At 38.7% G+C, this 27121-nt stretch overlaps 1 protein-coding gene across 9 annotated transcripts in view; it reads right to left on the reverse strand.

The window, feature by feature from the left end:
* Positions 1–27121, reverse strand: part of kirrel3b (kirre like nephrin family adhesion molecule 3b) — a 185850-nt gene that overhangs the window by 33220 nt on the left and 125509 nt on the right. For all 9 annotated transcript variants that reach the window (XM_043216636.1, XM_043216642.1, XM_043216637.1 and 6 more), the window contains exons 4-6: positions 17350–17507; positions 10000–10150; positions 913–1018 (exon numbers count right to left, since the gene is read on the reverse strand). In XM_043216636.1, the coding sequence (XP_043072571.1) occupies positions 913–1018; positions 10000–10150; positions 17350–17507 (415 nt within the window). The remainder of the gene's footprint in view (positions 1–912; positions 1019–9999; positions 10151–17349; positions 17508–27121) is intronic.

Raw genomic sequence — 27121 nt, forward strand, 5'->3', positions numbered from 1 at the left:
ATTTTCGGCAGTTAATTTTTGGCGTTGGTGTATCTCTAGTTCTGTGCTTTAAAATAAATACTATGGAAGTGGTATGTCCATATCTATTACGAGACAATAATGTGTAGGTGAAAAGAACAAGGTAACACAGTCTGTATATATTTTTATTGTTAAACTCTACTTGCTATTATGTCGCTCTTTCTAGATATAGCCAAGCTATATCACTCTTCATATCCGACGCTCAGGCGTAAAACGAAAAAAGTGTCTTCATTCAGCTAACTTCTGACGCGCAATCAAACACAAGCTTGTCTGATTCTGGTACCTGTCATTTCAAAAAGCTAGAAACAGCTCGGTTTGCCCACCTACAACTGTATCACGGATCCGCTCCATTCCTCAGTACATCAAGATCCACCGCTGTGCAATTCCCTTCACTATTGATTTTACTGCTCTTATTTTTCACCTAGTTTTAAAACCCACACCGAAAAGCATGTTCTAACAAATCGCCTCGCTATTGGCCCTCCGTAAGGCCGAGGCTGCATCTCACGGAAATAAATAACTTGTATTTCAACCTCATTCTCATCTGTTTGGAGAGGACAGGAAACATTATTCTTGGATATTGGATCAGTGTGTCAGATAGACACATCCCCGCTTTGATTTGAATGCCCGATGTGGCGCCCCAATCCTAGTCTTGGCTTAGAAGTAGCAAACCGATGCCAGCAAGGAAAGTGGATTTCGGCTTTGAGACGGCTCTAAAAATATTTGCAACCAAATGCCAGAGAGTTTCTGAAACACAGTGACGTGCCAGTCAGACGAACGGCGTGAATTAGAGTTCGTTCCGTCTGATCATTCTCAGGGGATGCAGGGTTATAAAAGACCTCTAGCATCGGATCACCGGGAGTTTTTCTTTCTGATGTGTTTTGGTGTCTTTCTTACTTGTATTGGGTGACCGGTGGATTAGCTTTGGCTGAGCAATGAAACTTCACCAGGTTTCCTTCCAGGACCGGTTGAGGCTCCACCGAGAGATTCACCAACGGCAAGTCTGCGAAGAGACAAAAGAAACCGATAAGAAAACTTTCCCTTTTTTAGCATAAATGCACAGTAATTGCTATTATCTGATCGGGCAGGAAACAATTGCTGGCATATTAATTTGTGAAAAGCAACAGAGCAAAGCAACTGTATTTCAACTAACGAGGGGTATACATTTTTATCTTTGCGGATGAGAACTAATTGGAACAATGGTTCAATCACACAACATTCTATTTTTCCATTCTAAAAAATAACAATGCAATGGCATTGAAACTGAGAAAATATTAAGACGCACACAGATTAAGTAGCAATACCATAATACCATTTTCTTTCATTTTAATTAAACCATTGCCTACTTCTAATGTTATTTTACTAAAGTACATCGTATTGATGTGCAAAAGTCAAATAATACTAGAGATCAAATGATTCATTTCAGTGTTTAAAATAATTATACAAAGCTTCACCTAGGTAAGATAGAGTAATTAAAATGTATGTGAAGTTTTGGATGTCTGTGACTTAAATAATTCTGCAGCTATAAATTATTTTCAATGAAAGTATAACATTTAAAAAATAAATGCCGAAATATTTAAGCAGGCTAAATAATTTAAAGAATTGCAGACCTAAATGTTTCTATTAAAGAAAATGTTATATTATATTAGAAAACACTATTGACTATTAACTAATTATTAGCTTGCATACGACTACTATATTGGCTGCTTATTAGTAGTTATAAAACACAAATTAATGCCTTATTAATGCCTTATTCTTCTATACTTATGTAATAGGAAATGTAATACAGATTACAGGTTAGCCCTATTTCAATTACTTGAAGTCATATAACTGGTTATATTTGATTACATTAGTTTTTTTTTCATTTGCAAACATGTAAAGCAGGGAGGGTTAACTTCACAGTATTACAGGATTACTGTCAGACTTTCAAAATCCTTAATCACTTAATTTAAGATTATAAATAATGAATCGTGAATTTTAAAGCACGGCAGCCACAAAATCAGACTTGCTTTAAGATAACTCTCACGTTAAATACAGATTTAATCATAACACGAAATGGTTAAATAACTATTATACAGTTTTTGGGATCAAATCTTTGCCATGACAGGAAACACTGGCATCTAACAATGCCAAAAAACTAAATCAAAGAAAAACAGTTAGAAAACATAGCATATGCACAAACCCAAAAAGCAAATACTACCGTTAAACAAATCATATTCTACATCCTTTAATCCTACCCAAACCAAAACAAAACTCTTTTCCCACCAATAATATGGGAGAAAACGCTTAGTTAATAATAAAGGTGTTCACTAACCTAAAGTGTCACCGGTTATTTTTGTTTGGCGTATTTAAATGTGAAATAGTATTATTAGATGCAGCATGTCCCATGTGCCTCTCATGCCAGGCATAATTTTGGATTGCCCACTGAGAACAAGGACGATGTACAAAAAAAAAAAAAAAAAAAAAAAAAAAAAGCCATGCGGGTCTCTGGGGAGGCTAAAAAAAGGAAAAGAGACCTAATTGTTTTGCTTTTTCCAAGACTGGACAGTGGCAAGCGCCGAAGCTAAGCAGCGCACATCAGCGATTCCCCGTCCACAGGGAGCAGATAAAGACAGACAAAAGAGAGAGAAAGATAGAGAAACCCAGTGCCGGTCATGCCTTTGAGAGCCAGTTATTCACATATATGTTTTCTTTGTCTTATACACTCAAGTAACACTAATTTCATCTGTGCTGTTGATCAGCGGACCAAAAGAAAGGGGTTTGACTCAGCTGGAGGTGCTGTTGTGTGTGGTCTCACGTCTGCTCTGAAGCGCGGTATGTGGCCCGCGGGAGCACAGCTGGGCAGAGCGGCTTCCCAGCGGCGGGTTCAGGTGCTGCCCTTTCCCCCATCTGCCTTTTTCGACCACACACACCTGTGCCAGGTTGTTCTCGGACTGAACAACACCGGCCGTCATTCCTGAGCCCCGCGAGACACACCGGAGCAACCGCGGACAAAGTGATCAGTGCTGTGTGCTGCCCGGTTACCAGCAGGATACGTGTAAAGCGTTTACTCTGGCTAATTGGGCATGCAGGTAGGAGGATATCAGGTCGGTTTATTGGCTGATACATCTTATAAAACAGATTTTATATTGTAAACACCTTTGAGATGAACAGCTTATGGCTGGGGTCTATATTGGCAGATGAATCATTTATTATGATATTGGCAGTTAATATGAACCCTATTGCTTTGTCAGCATGATTAAAACTTGGTTGTACACAGTGTAGCATACTACATGCTTTTTTAGCCAGTAAAGGAGGCCTTTTAGCACGATTATAAAACGCCTTTCAGCTTATATGCCTATAGGAATTCTACTGATTTTTTTTTTTTTTTTTTGGGGTCACATACCAAAGCACGTATGAAATATTCATCATTGCATGCGTTACATTATATCACATGTTTATCTCACAAAAAATTTCAGCACTTTGATCTAAGACATTATTGGATACAGAGTGACAAATAAAAGAAGTCTGTTATAAATATCTCATTGAGTGACATTATTCACATCTTATAAATATATGATTATTAGACATTAATCAACAAAATCATACAAATATAAGAAATTTCACTATTTGAAATCCTCTAGAAATCAATGGCTTAATCTACTCTTTAGTTACTAATGTTCTTCAAAATGTCTTGTTTTGTGTTTAGCAGAATAAAAACACTCTTACAGGTTTGAAACAATTTCTATGAGTAACTAGATGAGCAAACAATAGCAGAATTTTCATTTTTGGGCGAACTGTTCCTTTAAAAACCGTGAACGACGTTAACATTCATTTTGGCCTTAGCTGTTTTGAAGCGCATCATGATTGCTTTTGATGTCAGTTCAAGTCTTTTGAGAGACCCTTGAGGGACAGGAAAGCCATCAAAAGTGTCATCTACTTAAGACAAAACCGAAGAGTGACATTAACTTTCTGTCTTAAATAATGAAATAAGCACTTTTAGATGGACGTTTGGCCCTAGAGGATTGACTAGCTCCTCTCAAAGGCCCGGGCTCCAGAGGCAGGCTGGCAGAAGCTCGCCAAGACCCCCCGTGACCTCCAAATCTATGGACAGACAGTGTCTTAATAAAGAAGTCTGTTTGTCACTTTGATGTATAAATGCATGAGTCTCTCCGGTCTGAGCAGCACGCCACAGGCCATCAATATGCAACGCCGCTAATTCCTCCGCTTCATCAGCAGGGTGAGCACGAAGGTCTGAAACACGGCTGCAACAATGACAGCCCCCAAAACAATGGGACTGGAGGAGAGGAGTGATCTAAAATAAATAATTATATAAAATAAAAGGGTTGGGGGGGACAGTGGTGGGATGACAGCTTTTGATCGGAAGTTCAAAGCGAAGAGCAGATGGCGGTTTTGAACAATCGGCCAACTTCCCCAGAGTTGCGAGGAAGGTGCCAAAGAAAATGGCTTCTCTGTCTTTCTTAAAGCTTGATTTCCATTCTCCGCGGGTCACAGTGGCCAGCTGTTCTCGGTGAGAAAGAGAGAGCTGATGGCCCCGTATCAGCGGGAGGAGGGAGATTTAATCTCTTTATAACTCGACTGAATCTGTGCCACAGTGCGGGTTTCACTGACACTGAGATCTCACATCAACTCTTGTGCTGTCTGAGAACACAGTTCACGCATCTATATTGGGGTCCTTTGCAGTGGGTTTATTTGGCATCAAAGTAAGTAACTGTTCCCGGCAGGAATTTTCAGTATAAGTAACGTATAAAGTTATAGGCAATGTAGAAAATTACACACACACGCAATTTGACTTAATCCTCTTTATGTATCACTAATTTACTGTACGCCGTTAAAATCCCCCTGCAGTCACTAATTTTATGCCTTAAAACTCATCTTTGATCATCAAAAAATGACATCTTCAAAGTTTCTTCCCATTAAAATACTGTCTTAATGTCTTAAAATGGCTTGAATATAACTCTGCACTCTTACCTCATTAAATATACTCGGAACCATGAATATGCAAATTAGTCCCCGCCTCCATTAAATCACACCTGCTCCACTTTCACTCAGTTAACTTTATTAGCCATGCTACACAATGACAAGTGGCAATATTAGATTAATTGATCCATGTGTGTTTGAACCAGAAAATGATTCAGAAAAGGAAGAAATCGTCCTCTATAAGCCCATGTATCAGCTTTGTAATGCATTTTATGTATCTCTCTCAGACGCAAACCTGATACCATTATCCTTTGGCTTGAATACATTATCACACAGCTAATAGCTAATATATTTATAATGGTACGCATACTATGTTCTTGTTCGCCATTTCAGACGGCTGCCTTCTAAAAATCAACATGCTTATGTAGAATAATGATATGATAAAGGTTCACGTCCCAAGATTGTTTGTCGTGGTAGGAGACCCAGATAAGTGCAAACTCCAGGCCCCCGAATGGAAAAGTACAAGAACTGAGTACACTACACTAGCTTAGCTTCACTTTATAAGGGATACACTGATGTGGTGCTTTTGATCTAGCTCTTTAGTTCTGTGCAATGAATTTCAACAGTCTGCAGTTTTTGCCCCACGGAGCTGTCTGTCAAACTCTCTAAATGAATAATGCATTGCTTAAGCATATATTCCTTTACATATGATGTTTTTATCCCATCACTGTTCTAATTATAGCCCGTCTGTGCATCTAATTCAAGGTACAACGTTACAATAATATCAAGATGAAAAAACGTTATGTGCTACAGATACAAATAAAAGCAAATAAAACACACGGATATGTGAAAGCAGCTGTTTTTGCTGTCAAGTTACGTGACCTAACGAAGGCCGAAGCCATAAGAAGTTTGGGTTTTCATTCAGCTTTAGGAACTTAAAGAAATGCCTACTTTGATTTCCCAGTAAATTTCAGATTTAGATGCTAATTCGCTTAACCTCAGGTCAAATAATCCTAGCGGGGCTTATGTTTAGCAAAATTTCTGAAGTCAATCTAATTCCTGCGTGTAAATGATTACTGGAAATACAGGCAGGGAAATGCATTGAACTGGACAAGTTTAAGCAATGAAGTAATGCAGTGGATAATGTTTGGACTCATCTCATTTAGGCCTCATTTTGACCGAAAGCGAGCGGCTGTCTCAGAGGTCTTTGCTGATCAGAATGAGAATTATCTGAGCTGAGGAAAAATCCAGAAAGCCTTTAATTACTTTTGTTGCCGATGACATTATCACATTGAACCAAGTGGTCAATTAGTGTACTCTGAATGAGGACTGACAATAGCTAGAGTGGGCATATTAGAGGATGGAAGCGATGAAATGGGCGCGCGCACATCCCTCACGGGTTGTTTTTTTCCCTTTTTTATCCATTGGAACTGTCAGTCTTAGCATGTGTCTTTCATTTGGCTAAAGTAATATACCAAAGTCTCCGTCCGATATTCTAATCTTTTCCTTCTTTCCTCCTTCCTTTAAGGTTCTCATCTTAACCTTTTGTCACTCCCTTAAACAGGCAGACAGGAAGAATATCTGTCGTTCACCTGGGGTCAGCCATCGATTGTCTGTCTGTTCTGTGTCTCAGCCTGTGTAGGGTACGTGGCAACATGTTCACCGCACCGCACTCGCAACATCGATCCTGCTACACGCGCATGCACACCACATACACAAAGAGAAAAAGTAAAATAAAGCTTATTGATTTTTCTTTTTCATTCTCATTACTCTTGCTAAGGCCGAATCCGAGCACTGCTCTGCTGTCGTCGCCTACATGTTGTTTATTGCAATTTTCGTGGAGTACGGCAAATACGTTCTTTATCTATAATTGTTTATTTTCCTAGATAAGCCATAAGAGCTAGTAGAGGGGATCTGATTCATTCCATTGACTCAAATCATTTGATTCAGTTTACTGAAAAGATTCATTAACTGATCCACTCAGTTGCTCTTTCAGCTGGAGGCGACGAGTGATATTCCTAAACACTAAGTGATTCTTTTAATCCCTGTGTTCAACTATTCCTACTTTTCTTTACAGCAGGTGAAAAACAGCACATGAATTTATGTCTGGTCGTGGGACAAGTGTTGTTAATAACAGTAAAGCGTCTAGACAGTATGATGACTGTAATAAATACAGATTGCATTAACTACTCTTGTGAAATAAAGTAGAATTTAGTATACAATGTCTAGATCAAAAGATGGCAAAAAAGAAAGCAGAGACAAGAGACGTCATCACATGCCCCCTCACATTTTTAAGCCAAGTGGACTTTGAATGCAGCTTCCAAAAGACAAGAAATTGCAGATTTTCTTTATTTAATATGACGACACCCGGTGATTAGAACGTTGAGCACATCATATCATCAGCTGCTAAATTCAAATCTGCTTTCACTGGCTGGTCCTGAGACAGATGTGTTTTACAGCAGTGCGCATTACCAATCACACACAATGCTGTTGAGTTTATGAATGCATTGACCAATCAGAGGCGTTCAGATGGGTCATCGTTGAAATGTTCGTTCTGGTGCATAGGTAGATTACATTATTAGGTGCCCCCTCAAAAATAATGAGCGCATGATGACCCTGGATGCATGTATAAAATAACACAATCTTCAAACAATAAAAGGCACACGAGTCAAAACTGCCTATTTTACAGAAACCTAGGAAGTGGTTAAGGACTCTGAAGCTTTCAAAGTGTTGATGGAAGCAATGTACTCCATGAAAATGCAACCACAACATTTATGATTGCTAACCAGCCAAACCCTAGGGTCTTGATGCAAACATATGGAAGTAGAAGACATTTCTTTACAAATTCAAAACGATGTTATGAAACTCTAGATAGCGCTGGTTGATTTGTTTCTAACTCGATTTGATACAATCACATCATTATTCGCTGACTGGTTTCTTTTGACTTCAGCAGTCAATAAGCTTGTTGTTCAGCATTCAAACACTTGGCTAGAGCTTGTAATTGAAGTGCGCATCTGAAACCCTCCACCTTCCCCAGCTCCACCTGTATAGATCTGCTACAGGATAATTTAATGCATGTTAAATGGGCTTCAGCAGTACTTCCTACATGCTCAGAGCAGCATGTCTTTGCTGCAGCAGATGTATTCCCTCATAATAGATGTATTCCCTCGAAACTAATCACATTAACATGCCATGTACATTATCATGTTAAACTCTTCAGGAGCTGTCATGGCAGAGCTACTATTTTTGCACTCGCAAAAGTTCACTTCACCCTTAAACACACTCATAATTGAACAGTTGAGGGAACGTTTGCAAGATCACACTTTTCTATGTAATTTGGCGCTGGCTTCATTTATTCATATTAAACGCTTAGATAATTTCCACTGGAATGATCTCGGTGAGTTTAACGGTCGCGTGTCGCAGTGGTGTGCGAGGTGCGCAATTCCCTTTTCCCCCCGAATCATCTGTGCTGCGCATCGGCAGACAGCTGTCCTTCATCAATATTAACTGATTTGCATGGCTACACAGCCCCCCCTGTGGCCTGGAGGACGCGCCGGTGGAAACATTCGTACCCGTTCGCATCCTTAGCTCCGTCCCACCTGCCGATAACACCATAACTTATTCATTAAACACCTGCTAGTGTTTGATCCTCAGAGGGGGAGCTTGCCGTCATCGCTTACCATTCACCGTCTCTATTTGTTCCCTTCTTCTGAGTTAATGTCTCGTGCTTTGCAGAGCTCCAGCTCAGGAGGGTGATGTAAATGTATCCCACTCAGACGGGTATTCATTTAGTCATTCAAAAGCGGACTGGGCCTCTGACTGCATGTAATTCTGAAAACCTCATTATCCTCTTTGCACGGCTCCCGTTCCACATTCACCTGCCTCTCTCTCAGGGATGTTCCTTTCAGCCGAGCAGAATTTTGCAACACGACTGCTCGTCTCTGCGATACATTTGAAATATTTCCATCTTTCCATGGAGAGGTGGTGAGAGTGGGGTAATGAAATTATAGAGCGCAGATACTTGGCAAATTCGTCTGCTCTGTGGCTGAGTTCAATTACAGTAGGTCTGATTTCTCGCGTGGTTTAATTAAAACGCAGACGGTGGAATGGGGAGCAGATCTGGACAGTAGTGGAACGTCTCTACGCGTCTACACAGCATGTGGAGGAGAGCGAGTGGGAGACGCAGAAATACACAGATAACAGTTAGTCCTTATATTTATTTCAACTGAACGTTTCGCTGTTTTTGTATCTATCTATCTATGAATTCCTTGATTGTCAGTTTGTTTGTAAAACATTTTAATAATGCATTATTTTAGTAAAACATTACTACTACTACTACTACTACTACATATTTGCTATCTGTTCCTTTGCATAAACACATCCGAGCATTTAAACTGGTGCAATACTAACACATGTTAATCATCTTTAATATCTGCTCTGCTCCACAGCATCTCACCCTGCACCCGGATCCCTTTTGTGCTACAAAGTGCCTCTTATGTCATGCATTAAGTTGCACAATGGATCTGTCACTAATGGGTCTCTAAATACCATGTTCTGCTTTATTAGTCATAGTTAACATTATTGATGAGGGTTCGAGGCTTCGAGCTATACAAGTATAACGGTATTGTTCTCTAAAACTCCTTGAGAAGAGATTTCCTCTGAACGGGCAGACAGAAATAACTAGAACGAGTGGGTGAGATGTGAAAGTAAATGTGATTATTATTATAATTGTTTTTTTTTAAAACTGAATATTTAAAGAAGAAAATATAATTTCTGTCTATTTGAGACTAATTAGAGTATACATTTTCAAGGGTTACTAGTAGCAAAATTGTGGTGACTTTTTTGTGCTTTTCTTTTTTAACAACACCAGAACATTTTTTTATTTTTTTTTTGTTTGCCAGTCTACATTAATTATGAGAATGCAGCAGCAATTTTACATTTAGGTTTTAATTCAGTGGACAGCAAGCATGATCCAAATCGAAAGAGTGAGAAAAATGCTGACTTCGTAAAAGTAAATAAAACAAAAATGATAAAAATAAATAATCTGAAAGTGGCCTCACTTACGTTGAATGTCAATTGTGACACTGGTCTCCTTTCCGTTAGGGACAGCCTTGTTGGACGCCCGGCAGATGATCTTCTGCCCGGTTTCAATGTTGGAGGCTGAAATGTAGAGGGTGCTTACAGTGCTCTCTCTTCGGCCATCTCGAAGAAGAGTCTGCAGGAAGAGAATAAAATGGGGTTATGGAATGTTAAATTGAAATTTTATTTAATTTATTTTAAGAAAATAATCACACAGTGTATTGCAGTGGTTCCCAACCGGTGTGCCGCGGCACTAAGGGGTGCCGTGAGATCTTTTGAGGATGCCGCCAAAATTTCAACAAAATTTTTTTATTAAGGCAGAATCAGTGTAAACAGTATTCTCATATCATCTAGGACTAGGTATAAGGTGTTGTTGCATGCAAACTCTCGAAATGAAACAAATAAATAAATAATAATAAAAAAGCTACGGAGATTTTAAATATCTATTTCCTTATAAAAGGAACTTTTGAAAGGCTTTCCAAGGGTGCCTCAAACAAGAAAAGGTTAGGAACCACTGGTGTATTGTATAAAAATAATAATAATTATAATTATTATCATTATTATTATTAGTAGTAGTATAATCACCAACAATAATAATAATTGTTATTACTATTATTGTTGTTATTATTACTAATAAATACCCTGTTTATGGATGTTACTCTATGTGAAGTAAAGAAAAAGCTAAACTGGTGATTTTTTCAGTTGCAGTCATGGGTGTCGAGGGTGAAAGACAGCACAAAATAACATCATTCAAAATCAATCCCAAGGCTGGCATTAAAAAAAAAGTCCCTTTCCCCCCAGCTGCCCACAGGAAATGGAGACAAACAGTCCGTTCTGTGCTCATGGTCTCTCTACACATGGACCAATTGTTTTTGGGAGAAAACAGCATGTTTTGGGGCTCCTTTGTGCAGTTTGAGAGCGAAGCTTTGGTGCGTAGCATGTCGTACACCGTAGAGGAAATCAATCTTCTTTTCCAGTGGTCATAGTCTGCGCTAGGCCTTGCCTGCCCAGCATAGAGCTCCATCTGGAAGCGCTCGACAGAATCCACACTCTCTGCCACACAGCAATGACTCACAGAGAGGCGGCGAGAAAGAGAGTTGCTAACCAGCATGGCCAACACAACAGTCACCCACCAGAATAAATTGGCCTTCCCAGCAGGCATTCTTCCTGGCTTGTGTTGCAGAATGATCGGAGAGATGCACCGTGATACTAAATGTTTCATCTCTCACTTTGTCTCTCTCTTTAATTCTCTTTTTCATCAACTACGGGTTCCAAGGTCAGAGTCTATCTATCTATCTATCTATCTATCTATCTATCTATCTATCTATCTATCTATCTATCTATCTATCTATCTATCTATCTATCTATCCATCCATCCATCACATTTAGATATTTTAACATCTTTTAACATTAGCAAATACTGTATATACACTATATATATTAGGTATATCTAGGTTTTTTGAACAGGAATGCTGACAGATATCTTTCTCCAGTTATTCTAAATATATTTCACTTGTTCAGGAGCTTGTGGGAAACAGCAGTTACTCTTTGAAAGCTCTAAAATCTATCTTTGTTCACTTTTAAAAGTGTAATTTCCAGCATGTGAAAGTGCTCCAGTATAACGTCCCTTCAGCCAAACTCCCACAGCAGCCCGTGGCCTTTTAATGCCAGAAGCGTTGACTTGCGTGGGTGGCCAGTCAAGACCCCATCTGTGTCTCTATAAGACCATGTATTAATGTCATCAGCTCTCCCAAAGAATCTAGAAGAATAATGTACTTTTGAGCCATAATAGTCACTCGCTAATAATTAGTCACGTCACTGCACAGGCCAGTGATAGGGAGCTCGCTAATAGTAGTAATTACTTACTCATTTTTTTCCCCCTTCTTTTTTGCCACTGATCTGAAATATAGTAATGAAACATCACACTCGCCATCCCACCAACAGAAAGGGAAAAGAAAAGGAAAGTGAAAGAGTGTGAGACATAAAAGAGGAGGAGAAAAAGAGAGAGAGGCATATATTTAAAACACACTGAGAATGTGTTATTATGGGTGCCACAATGCCGTTGATAAAGAAACCCTTCCAGCGAAGCCACATTTCTCACAACTGATAAAAAGGATTTTCAGGTAGCCAAATAATCTTTAGCACACAAAACAATGCCTTTCGTTTTGCTAAGCATAACAACAATACAATATATATTATAGGTTTAAACATTTTAATAGCTTTTGGCTTATTAGTGTTTCTCCTTGAGCACATTTGCAAGTTTTGAGCATCAAGTATTTAATTATTGTCACGTGTAGGTTTATGATGATGACTGACGGTCTTGGACTGTTTTATGATAGCTAACCAGTTTAAGCTTGAGTTGTATTCTGATTAGCTAAATAGGCCAATATGTATTTTACTAGTATATGCAAGAAATATTAATCGAAATACGTATTCGTTTCGGTATTAGTCTTTATATAACCCCTCTGCCTGTGGCAAGATTTCTGCAGAACAATATTGCGTTGCTTCTTACACCACTTTCAAAATAAAATGTCCAGTGAGTAGTTTTAAATCTAGTTTTAAATGAATGGCAATCTGGCAGCTCTTTATTACTTTGGCTGTTCTATGTATCGTGGTGCTAAAATCAGGTTTGAAACGCCAACGCTGATCCTGACAAATAATGTGAAATAAAAGCACATGCTCTGAAGTCGCCGTGCCACATTAGCTTGTGTCTACAGGTCTTTGAGCTCTAGTGTCGTGACTTGCGTTTCGCAGACCTTGTATCCGAGTGCAATACTGTACCAGGTACACTAGCGAGCAATTTTGTTATGTCAGAAAATGCACGTTTTTTAATGAGCCATTGTTTGCATTAATACAACACACAAAAAAATACTAGGTAGACTGAATGCATTGCATTGTCACTGCAATTCTACCAAAAGGGTTCCACCAAATGTAGGCCAGTCCATACTGCACTGCATATCGTGTTTGTCATAGAGTGGAGCAGCGAGCGTGACGGCTGTTGCTCCGCAGACTAGGTGCTCACCTCACCAGCTGAAAGACACAAGCTGTCAGCCTCAGGATGTGTCAATGTAATATCCTGCCTGACACAGTCCGGATTGTTTCCCTCATTGCTCAGGGCCTGTCTGAAGTCATTAATCTTGAATGGGGCCTGAAACAGCCAAGGACTCAACACTTAACCAGGACCGGGCCGAAAATAGCTCCAAATTACAAATAGATAATTTCTGGTGGTGCAGCCTGGAGCGTGTCAGCTCTCTCTACAGGAAGTGAAGGCTGGAAATCAGGAGTGGAGAATACAGCTTAAGAATGAGGCCCGAGACAGAATTAGAAATGTCAAAACTAGACGTGTGTTTTAAGGCACAATGCCTCAGCTGTGTGTGCATGTCAAATGGGCCTGTCCCTTGTCAAATGTCAGAATCTGAAAATAAAGTGTCTGCGTTGGCCTCATCTAGCCGTTTACTGGGTTTAAAGGTTAGCAAATGTCAGTAAACATCCTTTTGAAGTGTGCAGACAAAAAATGTGTGAAATTAAGGTTGACGGCTGGGGAAGGGAAAAAAAAAGCGGCAGCGATTTGCTGATTAGACCTCAAGGCGCACTGATACTAATAATTTAGGAAACATTAGCATGCCGTCGCAAAATCCCTTAACACGTTTTTAAACACGGGCCGTCGCTGGAAGGTGTTACGAATCAGCCGTAATAATTGAGGACCGGCACGGCCACACGTTTCGCCGCCTATTACCACGTATTAATTTCACTATGAGAGAGATAAGCGTTCTGCGGCTTTGTTTTCCCATCTCCCTCAAAAGGAGTGTAAAGTTCTGTCTCTGTTCCTGGGGTTAAAAGCCATTCTTTGATTAACTAATTTAATCCTGCACCTCCAGTTCTGATTAATTTCCACCATTTTACGGTGCAATTAATTAGATGCCTTTTTACTTCTCTCCTCTCCCACTTTTAATTTCAGTGGCAAAACCGCAAGAAGGTTAATTAAGAGGGGGGTGCTGAGGGGAGGGGATAGAAGTGAAGGGGTGGAGGCAGACTGATGTTTCAAGCATTAACAGAAGAGGCTAAATTTGGCAAAAAGAGAGCGTGAAGACGAGAGTCGAGCTCTTGTGTCTGTGGAGCTGCGCTGCATGCTACCTGCTTCAGCAGCATGAAACAATTTGCACTTTCAGTTTGATACTAAAGTTAATTAGAACTCTATCTAAAATATTGAAATATTCTCATGGTGGGCATTACTATTTAAAAGCCTGCACTAATTATACAGAAATTTAAGCAGGGATGAAGTCTTGGGGGTAAAATTAAATTTGAGAGACAGATGAGGAGGGAAAGGTGAAGTTTGGAGTTGTGGAAGAGGGAGAAGAAAATAGTTTTTTTTTTTTTTTTTTTTAAGTAAGTTGTTCCGGTCCTTGGAGAAAGCCAACTGTACAAGTGAAAAAAACAATTCGTAGAGAGAAAATTGAATATTGGAAATCATGGACAGTGAGTTGACAGAGTTTGTATGTCCCATCTATCTCAGTGTCAGCTATTTCTCAACCAGAAAAAAGCCAGGCTTGCCCTTGTGGCCACTAGTAAATTGTATGAATTACAAGATGTTTGAAAGGCGGTTTGACAATCCCAGCGAGAACTGAACTCCACAAAAGACATACAAACATAAGATTCCTAAGATGTACTTAAGGCCTGTTCACACCAAGGACAACGACTATAAAGACAACAATGTTAGAGTCCACAATATTCTAAGAGCGCACACGGCTGCCTCTTAAAAATTCTTGAGCTTGTTAAAGCAGGATGGATTCTGGTTGGCTGCCAGTGTTTGGTAAAAAAAAAAAAAAAAAAAAAAAAGATTATTCTGAAATCTATATCTTCTCAAAAATAAGGTTTAATCTTCCTAAATGAAAGCAAAACAATAGGCTTATGAGTATTTGTAATTATTAAAACCGCTTAGCATGTTACATACAGTATTACTGACTTCAACAGTCAATTGATACTGAATTTTGAAAACAAATATAAAAATAATGGGTTTTTTTACCCAAGGAAGTAACTATTGAGGTTTTGTTGACACATACAATTTTACAATTGAAATATCAATTGATAAAATAAGCAAATTTGTCTTTAAAATAGGTTTTGGTCAACTTAAAATGACCACACGCTTGGCAAAAACCTCCAAAAAACAGGCCGACCTGTTCTGAAGTTTCTCCATCCCATCCATATGCTGCTTCACCTCTGTTGTGTCTTATCGCCACATCTACAGCACCACCGGTGTTTTACGGCAGCTCGTCGGGTAATGACATTCAGAGGCCAGTAGAAAAAACTACACCTCAGCAATGTAAGGACGACACATTAGTCACTGAATCATTAAGCGTCTTCAGAAATGCCAGTCCAACAGTAAGACATATTCTCTGCATACTTCATACAGACATTGGCCTTCATTTGTCCCGATTATGAGCCTGATGAAGGGGGAGTGTGAGAGCGTTTCCGCTTGTCCCATTCTCCATTATTCAGACCAAGTGATTGTGGCTTAATTGACTGCATTGCTTTTTAATAGCACGGATAGAGATATTAGACAGCTCAACTGCCCACATCCATCACAATGCCCTGTCCCTCACACCCGTCATCACGAAAAAAAACACAGCTCGTCTTGTGATTAGAGACGCTTCCTTTAGCGAGTGTGCTGATGGGCAATACGGCGTTCAGTTACACCAGCTAAATCAATGGTGTTTATCTGCTCTTTAGAAACAGCCAATAATCAGATCAGGTGGAGGGAGGAGTAGCATTAGCATTAGCCGAGAGGATCTTGGCTGTGTTGATTACACGGCTGCTGCTTTCTACCTCAGACTGACCCCAGTAGAAGATCACAATGGGAAGCCGAGATGAAATATAAGCTTCGATTGCATTAAAACATAATAATGGCACGTGGATTTGGGTTGGATCACATACAAACACATACAAACATCAGCAGTATATAGAGGAGGGAAACCTTTTATAAGAGGAATGTTCAAGGGGGAAACAAATATAATTCGGGGAAAACAATATGGCTTTGCTTTATCTTGCCATCTGTTTGTTTGTGTTGACACATTTTGCAGGGTAAGGAGGACAAACATGTTTCTGTCATTTCAGTTAGAGGCTGGATTTCCAGGGATTTTCTTCCAATCAAATGGAGCTAAGGGCTAAAGCGAATGAGTGCAGATGGTGCAAGCAATCATGACCACAGATGGCTCTCACGACGAGTGGCCATTTCATATGAAATTGAAGGAAACCAGCGTATACAGTATTATCTTGAAATCAAATCAAATCAAATAAAAAAAAAAAATCTCAGACTGACGTAGGTTTGGTTTTTGCCATTGAATGCACACGTTTTTTTTGTACCTTTTAAGGTACTGATATGGATCATTTAGATAAAAAGGCATGCCTTTTGAAAAGGTACCGGCTCAGTGACTGCTTTTGGAATTTTATTTCTTAATTAATATTTTTGCACCATTCATACAGCTTATGTAGAGTGTCCAGCTTAATGTTCTCACTCTTCTCTCAAAACTTGAAAATATTGTATAAGTTGGATGATTTGCCTACAAATGGTATATTTTGATGATTATCTTTGTGCTCCAACTGTCCGTGTTTTATAATCATCACTCATTGTTTAGCATTGGTGTCTTTGTTTAAAGTTTTAGCAGTTGCAACTCTTTTATGGATGTTAATTTTGTGAAATCATCTCTGATCAGTTTTTGTGGAAACAAGGTATATATATATATATATATATATATATATATATATATATATATATATATATATATATATATATAATTAGAATGTTCTTCCAGGATCAAGAAGTTTGTTGATTCAGGAACATGTAAGGAAGAAAAAAGGACACAATGAGGGGAGGTCACGGCACGGAGAAAGATAATTACAGTCAAGGGGTTGTTCAGAATTGCATGTCGCTGAGGTTTTTAATTAACTTGAAAAAAAAAAGCTGTTCAATCTTTGCTTACGCTGTTAAAAGTATTCAGTGAGTGTGTTCAGCTTTGCACACAAACATAAATTATTCCCACAGATGAAATTTTAAGGATCTGGAATTACAGAACAATTCTGTGAAGACAAAAAGGCCATGTGTACGCTGTATCTCTGATGGTCAGGTTGTACTTCAGTGCTATCCTGTAAAACATCTACTGTTTGTTGATCCAGGAACATGTACATACTTGATCACATTCGCCATTAATAATAATAATAATAGGGGTGCATAATACTGCATATACTGTGCACATTTTAGAAGCTAATATAATGCATACTGTATGTTATGTTGAAGTGACTAAAGTGAGACCCTAGCAACTGCAGTTCCTCAAAACGTACCTTAGAGTATGTGGCTCCATTCAGCACCTCTCCGTTTCGGATCCAGATGATGGAGGCAGCAGGTTTAGCGTTGTCTGCGTGACACGTCAGATTGAGGGGGTCGCCTGCTCTCAGGCTCACCACGGGCCCTCCGATGATAACAGGGTCGTCAGGTGGAACTATACAAGACGAAAGAGGAAAAAAAACATTGGGAGATCTGACAAGATGCCAAATTCTACACTCAAAATTCGGAGTATGAGCTAACAGTAAATTCCCGTACTATATAAAAGCTGTAAAACATCGAACCAAAATTAAATGTAACATTAACGCCAATTTTACAGTAAAATGTCAAACGGTGCAGTTTTTAGAACAAATCAATGTAAAATTTACAGATATAAACTATAAACTGATATTCCCAGAATTCCCTGCATGACACTCTACATTTGAAAGTAATTTGCTTAAATAATCATGTTTTTTTTTGTTATTTTTTTATAGTTTTTGTTATCATTTATGTACATTTGAGCTTTATCTTACGTCTTCTGTTGTTTAATGAATGTTTATTACGTCATTTAAGTGCCATGTGTGTTACCATGATGGTGTTTTGTGTTTGCATGAATGACTTCGATTAGTCGCAACTTGTGATGAGCTTTGACTTTTCATGCGGCTTTCTTTTTTAACGCCCGCATTATTATGGTGGTTGTCATTATGTCAAAAGGTACAAAACAGATTTGAATAGCATTGTGCGTTGTTAAATTTACTGGTTTACATTTAAAACGTCTTTTTTTAAACTACGGTTTTATACTGTAAAATGTACAGTTTTTTACCGTAAATATGTTTACAGTTTATCTGTATTTTTTGCTAGAAACGACTTTTTTTTATTTATTTATTTATTTTACAGCGTTCAAGATTTTCCTCTGGGAAACACTTACAGAGCATCCAAAGGTTAGCGAATCACATTTTCATTTCGATCGTTTCATCGAATTTTAACGGGGAGTAAAATGAACAACTTTCCAGCACATGATGGTATTCTGAACTAAATGGTGAGGGACGAGAATCGAGGAATGGGGCTTGATCGTAGTAGAGTGTTTTAATTTGATCTGCACTTAAAGAGAGCAGGTGTGATTTGTATGTATGTGGAAGCCATCGACTCAGTGTGACTCAGAGCGAGGAGCAGTCGAATGATCACGTGAGACGGACGTAATAACGCCTGAGTGAGGGCTGAGGGGGCGTAGAGGCAATCTGTGAGCCGCCAGCAGACATTGTGTGAGGGCCGTTAAGACCAGCAGAAAAAACAAGTTCATGAATGGCACTGATTACTCTCTCTGTTTAAAACACACCCAAACCCGATCATCCTGCGTTTTATTCAAACTCCAGTGAATTATTGATCGCCCTGCATGCTCATTACCGAACAGATCTGGGGCAAGAGAAAATCAAAGTTAGTAAGCAACCGGCAGAGAGAAGTTGAGAGCGAAAGAAAGAGGAAAGGACACAATGAGGGGAGGTCACGGCACGGAGAAAGATAATTACAGTCAAGGGGTTGTTCAGAATTGCATGTCGCTAAGGTTTTTAATTAGCCTGAAAAAAGGAAAGCTGTTCAATCTTTGCTTACGCTGTTAAAAGTACTCAGTGAGTGTGTTCAGCTGTGCACACAAACAATATAAATTATTCCCACAGATGAAATTTCAAGGATCTGGAATTACAGAACAATTCTGTGCAGACAAAAGCCATGTGTACGCTGTATCTCTGATGGTCAGGTTGTATGATGTGACTTCAGTGCGATCCTGGAAATACTGTAAAACTGTATTTGATGTTCATCTTAGCTAACTTTGGGCACTTTGGTCATGTTAGCTCACAGTTCCCGAGCAAGTCTCAGCTCTCTGGTACAGTCAGTGTGTGTGGTGGCTTCAAGGTTAGAGTCTTCTAGATCTGGCACTTCTGAGTCACAAAAAAAACAGAAAAGCAGACAAGCTCACATGGATTATTTTCTTATAATAGCATAAATACTTGCTTTTTTGTAATAAAAGTAGGACATCGTTCATATAGCTACTTCTGTATAGTATGCAACTTAAATGTGGAATAAGCAGTAAAATAATAAAAAAATATGCATGAATGACCACTTTTGCATCTCTCAATTTTTTAGCTTTTAGTGAGACTAAATGTGTTTTTTTTACTACTTATTTGTATGAATTGTAAAATAAATAGTCTATTTCATGTATTAAACTATCAGACATGGTCAGAAAACAAATTCTCATCAAAAGCAGTCTGATCTGGCTGCGGTGTTTGACTACAGAATGCTGTACCTTGCACTGCCTGGTGGATTTTGTGAGAAGCACAATGTTTTAAATAAAAAAAAAAATAAGTAAGTTTTAAGTAAAAAAAATAGAAAAAGCATGTGCAAGGAGCGCCTTGATCACATGTGGTGAATTACATGCTGAGGTGAAAAAACCTGCATTCTCAATAGACACAGCTGATGAACATTCAAAGGTGTGCAGTTATTTTCAGGGAACCGCACAGGCAGCTCTTGACCGCATTACAGTTCAATATCACTTCACCGAATGGTTTCTAGTTTTTCAAAGGTCTTACGAAAGCAAAATAACCCAAACCAACACTAACACTGGCCAAATAGCTAAATACAGTACTCAATATTATTAAAAAACGACAACTCGTTTTCATGTTTTGCCACAAAATTACGCTTTATTACTTACGGCAAGCACATACAGTGCTCTAGCCTATCTCTCCCACTCTTTCTCCCTCAGAGACACACACACATTAACATATGTTGTTAGTGTTATTCTGACGACTTTTTTCGTAACATCAACTTAAAAACAATTCGACTGCTGTTAATGAAGAAAATGAAATTAAAGATTCATTATCAGCCAAAAACTTGATAGATGCACAGATTCAGAGGTAATTCACATGCTCTTTCTCTCTCACACACACACACACACACTGAAAACTTAGCTGTTAACTGCATTAGTCTGCTATCAATGGCTCAAGCCTTCATTACTAGTTCTAAAATGACGTTTTGGAATTAACAGCGGAGACGTTGGATGAGATACGGAAGAAGTAATTCTATACTCACAATAGTGTTTTAAGTACAAAAACAGACAATGATTGACTCTGGCCATTGATTTGTTAGAAAAATAATGCACAGTCTGGTTCACATCCTCGGATGTGTGTTATTTTTGTAATAATTCACTGACCCGTTGTCAATTACACCCTGTATATCAAACATGATAAAATAAATGCATGTGCTAAAGATAACAAAATTGTCCCTTTTTAGAAAATTATTGCAATCAAAAAATGGCAGTTGTAGTATCTGAACTCTTATATATATTATATTATTTGAATATTTGTGACAGGCTTTGAAAAAAAAAATCATTCAGTGACATTATTTTTCCCTTTTTTTACTTAGGGATTTACAGTATGAAGTGTTTCCATTGTAACTAATTTGTCTACATAAATGAACTACATAAATCTGCATAATTCTACTTAAGCGGGCGCGTTTCTATTAGAAGTCTTTTTCTCCAGTATTTTGTTTTTCATATTTTTTTTTCAGAAAATCAAATACAATAACGTGCAATGCTTTAGTTGCATTAATAAAACATTCCAATGATGATGACCTCCTCATATCCTCCTCAAAAACAAAAGAGACAAACAATAAAACAAGGACTCTGATTCATTTTCCCTGTGAATTTTTATGCAATTGTTTTCTTGCCTGAGCTTCTGTTTTGCCAATAAAAGCGGTTATTGGCAGTTCTCAGGTTAAGGTGAACCTATAGGTATAATGACAATACAATCAAATACATTTATTTTTACATCTAGAAGGCCTAGAAGATATATTTTCTCTCAAGGAAAAAATAAATATATTTGGAGGTGTGTAGTGTAACTGCTACCCCTGTGATATACTTGTTATTATTTGTTTGCCGGTTGAAGCTCTGACTTTTCTGTTGCCGCCTTGCAAGAATACAGTAGATCTCTAAATGAATAAAAATGCACAGTAAAACTTGCTCCACTTCAGGCTTTTTACAGGCAGTCTTGACTCTTTCTTGACCCATGTGGACGGTTATTAATTTTTTCCCATGATAGGCCATTTTAAATGCAGCCAGTTCCACTTGCATCAAAATGAATGGAATTTCTGAGGTAGATGTCCTTGGTAGGCCAGTTTTTTTTTTATTTTTATGTACATGAGGGCATTCGGATTAAGTGACTTTTTTATTAGTAACTTTCTCACTGTGGCTGTTCACAGAACAGGGCAAAGATGATTTTTTTTTTTAATTGGAGCCCGAATTGACTGCTTTTGGTTTAGTCTTTTCTGCTAGATTTTTGTTACGAATTTAGTCTTACATAATAACTCAAAGAAGGATTGTCCATCTCAAAAGGGGTTATTTGAGCTCCTTATATGGAACCAAAACAGTTAGACATCTAAAAGAATAAAAGGGATCCAAGACAGGTCGATGACCCTGTATCTTGCAGACTTCAGCGATCTACAGCTGTACACTGTTCGTCTGCCATAGGCCTGTCACTACTGATGTTTGAACCCATGCACAACAAATGGTACTGATCATTAAAGAAAGGGCTGTTATTTCAGGCTGTGGTGTTGAGGTTTTGTCAGACATTCCCTATCTAATTTCAGCTCTCCCAGACACTCTCAGTCTGACAGCGGTACAAAGGGCAACCCTGTAGCCATGCAAGCCATCATCATTACCGGGCTGTTTGCAAACTCTGCATCTCCTAATGGCTCCAAATTAGCGCTTTACCGCAGTCACTCAATAGATTTCTCATGAGTCGGTCAGCAGCTCGGATTGATCGCTCCTTTTTAATTACTGGCCAGTGGGCTGCAATTCTTCTACCTTCCACTTGGCTGGGAAAACCCTAATCCATAACTCTTTCTTTTATTCCGCATGTCCTCATAGTGTCTTCTTAGCACCCTTTTTAAAGTTTTGAAGGAATTCTACTTTATTTACTCACTTTCTTTGAAACAATACAAATTTCACAGACTTTCCCTGGTGACCGAAGAAGGATACTGTTCAAGTGGGAAAAAATTACAAAAAACATTAAAGTACTATATCTGTGCATCTAATGTGCTTGATTTTCTCAAGGTTTACGGTGTGAGAAACAAACTCATATTGTGTCAAATTATTAATGTGGCATACGAACTGGAAGAGATTTTCAGCAAATAATGACCTAGATGTTGGGCTTTCCATCTCACAAAGCTTTTGCATGAGATTTTTTGTTTATGTTATGAAAGTGAGTTTTGCTTCCATTTACCATCACTGAATAGAAAATGCAAACTTGCTTTGTGTTGCATGGAAGAAAGAGCATTTTATGAGTGTGGAATACGTTTGTATAGAATGTTTTCTGTATAGAGTTTGTTTTTTTCTCCACAGAGTCATGACATGTGAAGTCAGAGTTCATTAAAGAGCTAAAATATCACTGAACAGAGGAGCAATTTCACAGTGAAAGTATTTGTACAATATCTAAGGTCTGCTGAGTCTGTCGTGTTTTCAAAAACCTTTTATTGAATAATAACAAATCTGTAGCCCCAGACGAGGTTGGATCTTGCGAGACCTGGCTCAAGGTGACAAGACTCTTAACTTGTAGCGAGTGACTGAAGAAAACAATAAATTACATGCAGGCAAATGGATTTGCAATTAACCAAATGGACTGAAACATTGGCTCAATCAACTGGGGACCTTGAATTCCAGCAACAAGGTTTTTAAATCAACCGGATGGGCGATGTTTCAGTTCCAGGAGTTAAAAGGAAGGATGAGAGAGAGATGTTTTTTTTATTTTTCAGAGTGGGTTTGATGCTATAGTAATTGCAGGGGTGGAAATCTCACTTCATTTACAGTGGGCTTCTATGGCAGTGGTTTCACAGGTTGAGTTATTGACATCACAAACAAGATTGTGGAAGAGTGAGGTGATATGGCCTGTAATCCAGCACACGGCTAGAAGAGCAGGGGCTTCTGGGATGGAGGGGGGAAGCAATCTGTTGGGAACCGAATGGGTGAGGTGGTGTTTTGCCTCCACTGACGTGTCTGGCACAACAATGAAGCTCCGTCTGTTTCTGCAACGGCTCCCGTCACCTGCTCACGCGGCTGTTACGGGCTGTGATAGATAGATCAGCAACAAAAAAATAAATAAATTAAAAAAAAAAGAAGTGTAAGGAAGTGTAATCGAAAACATGCCAGGAAGGGAGACAAGTGACATACGTGGCTCACTGGCCCAAATCAAAGCTCCCTTCACAGCGCTGTCACTAATGTGTTGCTTTGCGGGAGGCAGAATTCGGCGGTAAACACAAACTGATCCATATTCTCTCTCCGTTTCTTGCTCTCTCCATTTCTTTCGCTTCTCTCCATTTGGCAGGGGCTGTGCGTGTACGGTTTCAACGGCTCGATGCATGAGTGATGCCCAGCCAGATTGCCCAAGTTATAGCAAAATGGAGTCAGAGGTTGGGAAACCAAAGGTGATGGAAAGAAAATAGGATTTACCTTTGAATAAGCATCAAAGTGTGCGGGAAATAGAGGTGCTGGGGCACTGGGCGGCGAGCGTGGGCTGGGTTTTGGCGTGACCACTACAAGCAGACTCATTTTGTTTTCTGAGAGGATTGTCATGGCTTCTGACTATGCAGTAGGTTGGAAAAGAGAGGAAGTTATGAGATACGGTTGGGTTCCGTGGTGGGGTCAGATCGTGAATAGGTGGTGGTTGGAAGCTGGCGAAGTGTGATGGTGTGGAGATAACAATGAAACAAACCCACAATAAAAAACACCCACCTACATAAGCTGCACTTTGGAATAGGCTGATGCGGTATAAATATAAAATCAATTACAAATCATTCATACATTTGAGCTTGCCATTAAATAAAATCATTAAATTATCTGGTATTTGATTATTTGCAGGGAATACTAATATCACATATTATTTGATTTATTTTTATTTATTTATTTTATTTATAAATAAACATTTTTATTTTTCAATTTATGTATGTTTCAATTTATGTATCAAAACATCACAAATATTTCTTGACTAAATAATAAGCAATATTGTAAACTACTTAACAATTGAATTATTATTATAATTATTATTCAATGTTCTCAGTACAGCTGTGCAGTAATATTGACTGAATGTGTTCCAAAAATATCAAAATAAATTTTAATTCAGAAGCTAAAAAGATTCTTATCATAGAAGTATGTTTAAAATATAACATAAATGTATTTGTTAAGAATTTCATAACATTTTGTGGTGGGTGAATCTACTGAATGCAAAAGGGAATTGAGACAAGCCGAAAAGTGTCCATTTGTCCTGCTCAACATGTCAAAAAGAATAACATCACAGAAGCGGTGACAGCTTGACGTTTGTAAGTAACAGAACATCTGTGCAGACTCTCGTCTGTCATTCAGGTCACAGGAGTGTGTTTGCAGATGTGTCTGAGGTCACAGCCAAGCAGGGTGGATCTCCCAGCAAAGCTAATCGTCCGTTTAAATAACATCTGCTTGATTTTTGCGCACAGTTACATGTGCAATAGTTCAAACATAATGGTACATAAACAAGCTATTTAATCAATTTAGTCTCTAATATTTGATTTAGTAAGAATCATCTTTCAACAAACATGTGCACAAACATAGACTCTGGGTTTATGGGATTCGGAAAGCTCTGAATGTTTGCCAGCAACTGTCGGTCAAAGCAAGTTGTGAAAAGTCTCATTGGTTTTCAAAGAGGGGGCTTTATTGTTGTTAATACTTCTTAACTTACATTTAACTGCAACTCGGGTCAAAGTGTCCAAGTTTATAAGAATTGTTTGTTGCTCTCCTGAGGGGTGAAGGAAATGTTTGTTTGTGGAAAAAGAGATTAAATGAAGTTTGATGGTGTTCAGGGCATCGCACTTGTGTGGAAATGAAATCTGGATCTGAATTGATGACCTTTGTTTATCTTCATAAGACTATAAGCAGGACGTTTTTGAAAAGATGTAGAGCGGTTGCATCTCATGATTTGCAATTAAAAGTTAATAATCTGCATGCCTTGAAGCTGTTTATCAAATCATAGGCTAAGACGTTGAGATTTTCAAATGCAAAGTAATACAGATTCCAAGTTCTTCACCTATTTATTTTTTCCCGCAAGGACACTTGATCTTCCATTAGTTATGAAATCATAGTTAATAATTTGCGCAAAAGGGAATGAGAAATGAGTGGGGTAGATTTAGCTCTCGCATCTTCCAAGGATTTAATCCTTTGAAAAGCAAATATTTTCTAATGGGCAATTTCAGCACTTACAAGATAACAGACTATAAGATCATCCGAATACTTGGCTATTACTTTACATATTGACTTTTTACTTGTAGGGAACGAGCAATGAGAAGCATTAACAAGACAATTAGAAAGAGCAAAATTGAGTTTAAGGGTGGAGATGGAGAGTTGGGGTAAAGAAGTAAATTGCTAGAAGGACAAATTTATAAGAGCTTGGTGGAGTGGTAGAAATTGATAATGGTTTCACAAAAAAACACTCAAAGCTAAGAGTTCTGAACCCCCAGGTGAGAAACAAATGCATTTAAAATCTTTAGAAGTATGGCAGTAACCTTTTGGTCGTTTTATAAGGCCAGATGCAAGCTCTCTCCCTCCATTACTCTGCAGTCCATTTTCTCCCAGGCTGAGATTAATGTTGAGGGGACACGTGAGAAGACAAGGATGGCCATCTTCTAGACGGGTATATAATTAGCCCACAGGGCAACTGCTAAAAGAATTGCTTTTTCTTCATAACTAATTCAGAAAAGGTGACCTCTGGAGGTCAACCACAATCCCAAAACCCACATGAGTTCTGCAAATGTAGAGTTAAAAATTCAGATTTTACCATCTTGTGTCACTGCGGACATGATGCAGGTTTCTCTTTGATGAGAAGGAAAGGATTTTTTTTTCTTCCCCAAGAGATTTTCCCCTAGATCTTCAGGCAAGCAACCATAAGTGCTTCAGAAATTTTGTATTCAGGATAATTCACAGAGTTGGGATTCAGTTTTCCCCACTTTCAAGTGCTTCATCAGATATCAAAGCCTTTAGTGGGATTGGCTGATCCGAACTGTGCTAAGCTCTGCAGAGAGTACACCTGCCCTAACCTCAGCCTTCAGTCCGTATGTGAGGGAAGGCTGAGTCATGAAGCGAGGGGTTCAGGGACCACTTCAGCTGTCAGGTAAGAAATACTGGGGAGAAGGGGAGTCACACTCCCATTCCTGTCATCACTTCGGCTCAGACCAGGCTTCTTGACATTGTAAAAGACAGCCCAGAGATCACTCTGCTACAGAGCTTGCATATATTACAAGCACAGGTTAGAAGATCTGCTCACCCATTCAGCAGAGCGGCAGGTGCTACACAATACTTTTATCTTTAGCTTGTTTTCTGTTTTTGATTAAAAAATTATTTCCTCACTTCAGATTCAGGCATTACTGACATCTAAATGTTGTTTTTGCGTCATTTTGATATGATTAAGTCTATAACATACTTTGGTTAAAATTTCTCGATGGTAGTGTAAAAACGACTTCTTTACCCTGTCAACATCATCTCTGTTGATGAAGCCATTCTAGTCCATGCTGCTTTCACTAACACTTTCATCGCTTAATCTTGTCTTCCCCTGCTCCGGAGTCGACACAATGCTGGATTGATGAAAGCTCACTCAGGGCAGGTCTAAGGTAGGGCAACCTTGTCAATCAACTTTGTGGGAGGGTTCTGTGTATAACTATGTGAATTTGACAGGAATCTTAGACCAGTCTGATTTGAGAAAGGGGATTTTAAAATAGGGATTATAA

Source organism: Puntigrus tetrazona, chromosome 18 (genome assembly GCF_018831695.1).
Source record: "Puntigrus tetrazona isolate hp1 chromosome 18, ASM1883169v1, whole genome shotgun sequence".
NCBI classification, from domain to species: domain Eukaryota; kingdom Metazoa; phylum Chordata; class Actinopteri; order Cypriniformes; family Cyprinidae; genus Puntigrus; species Puntigrus tetrazona.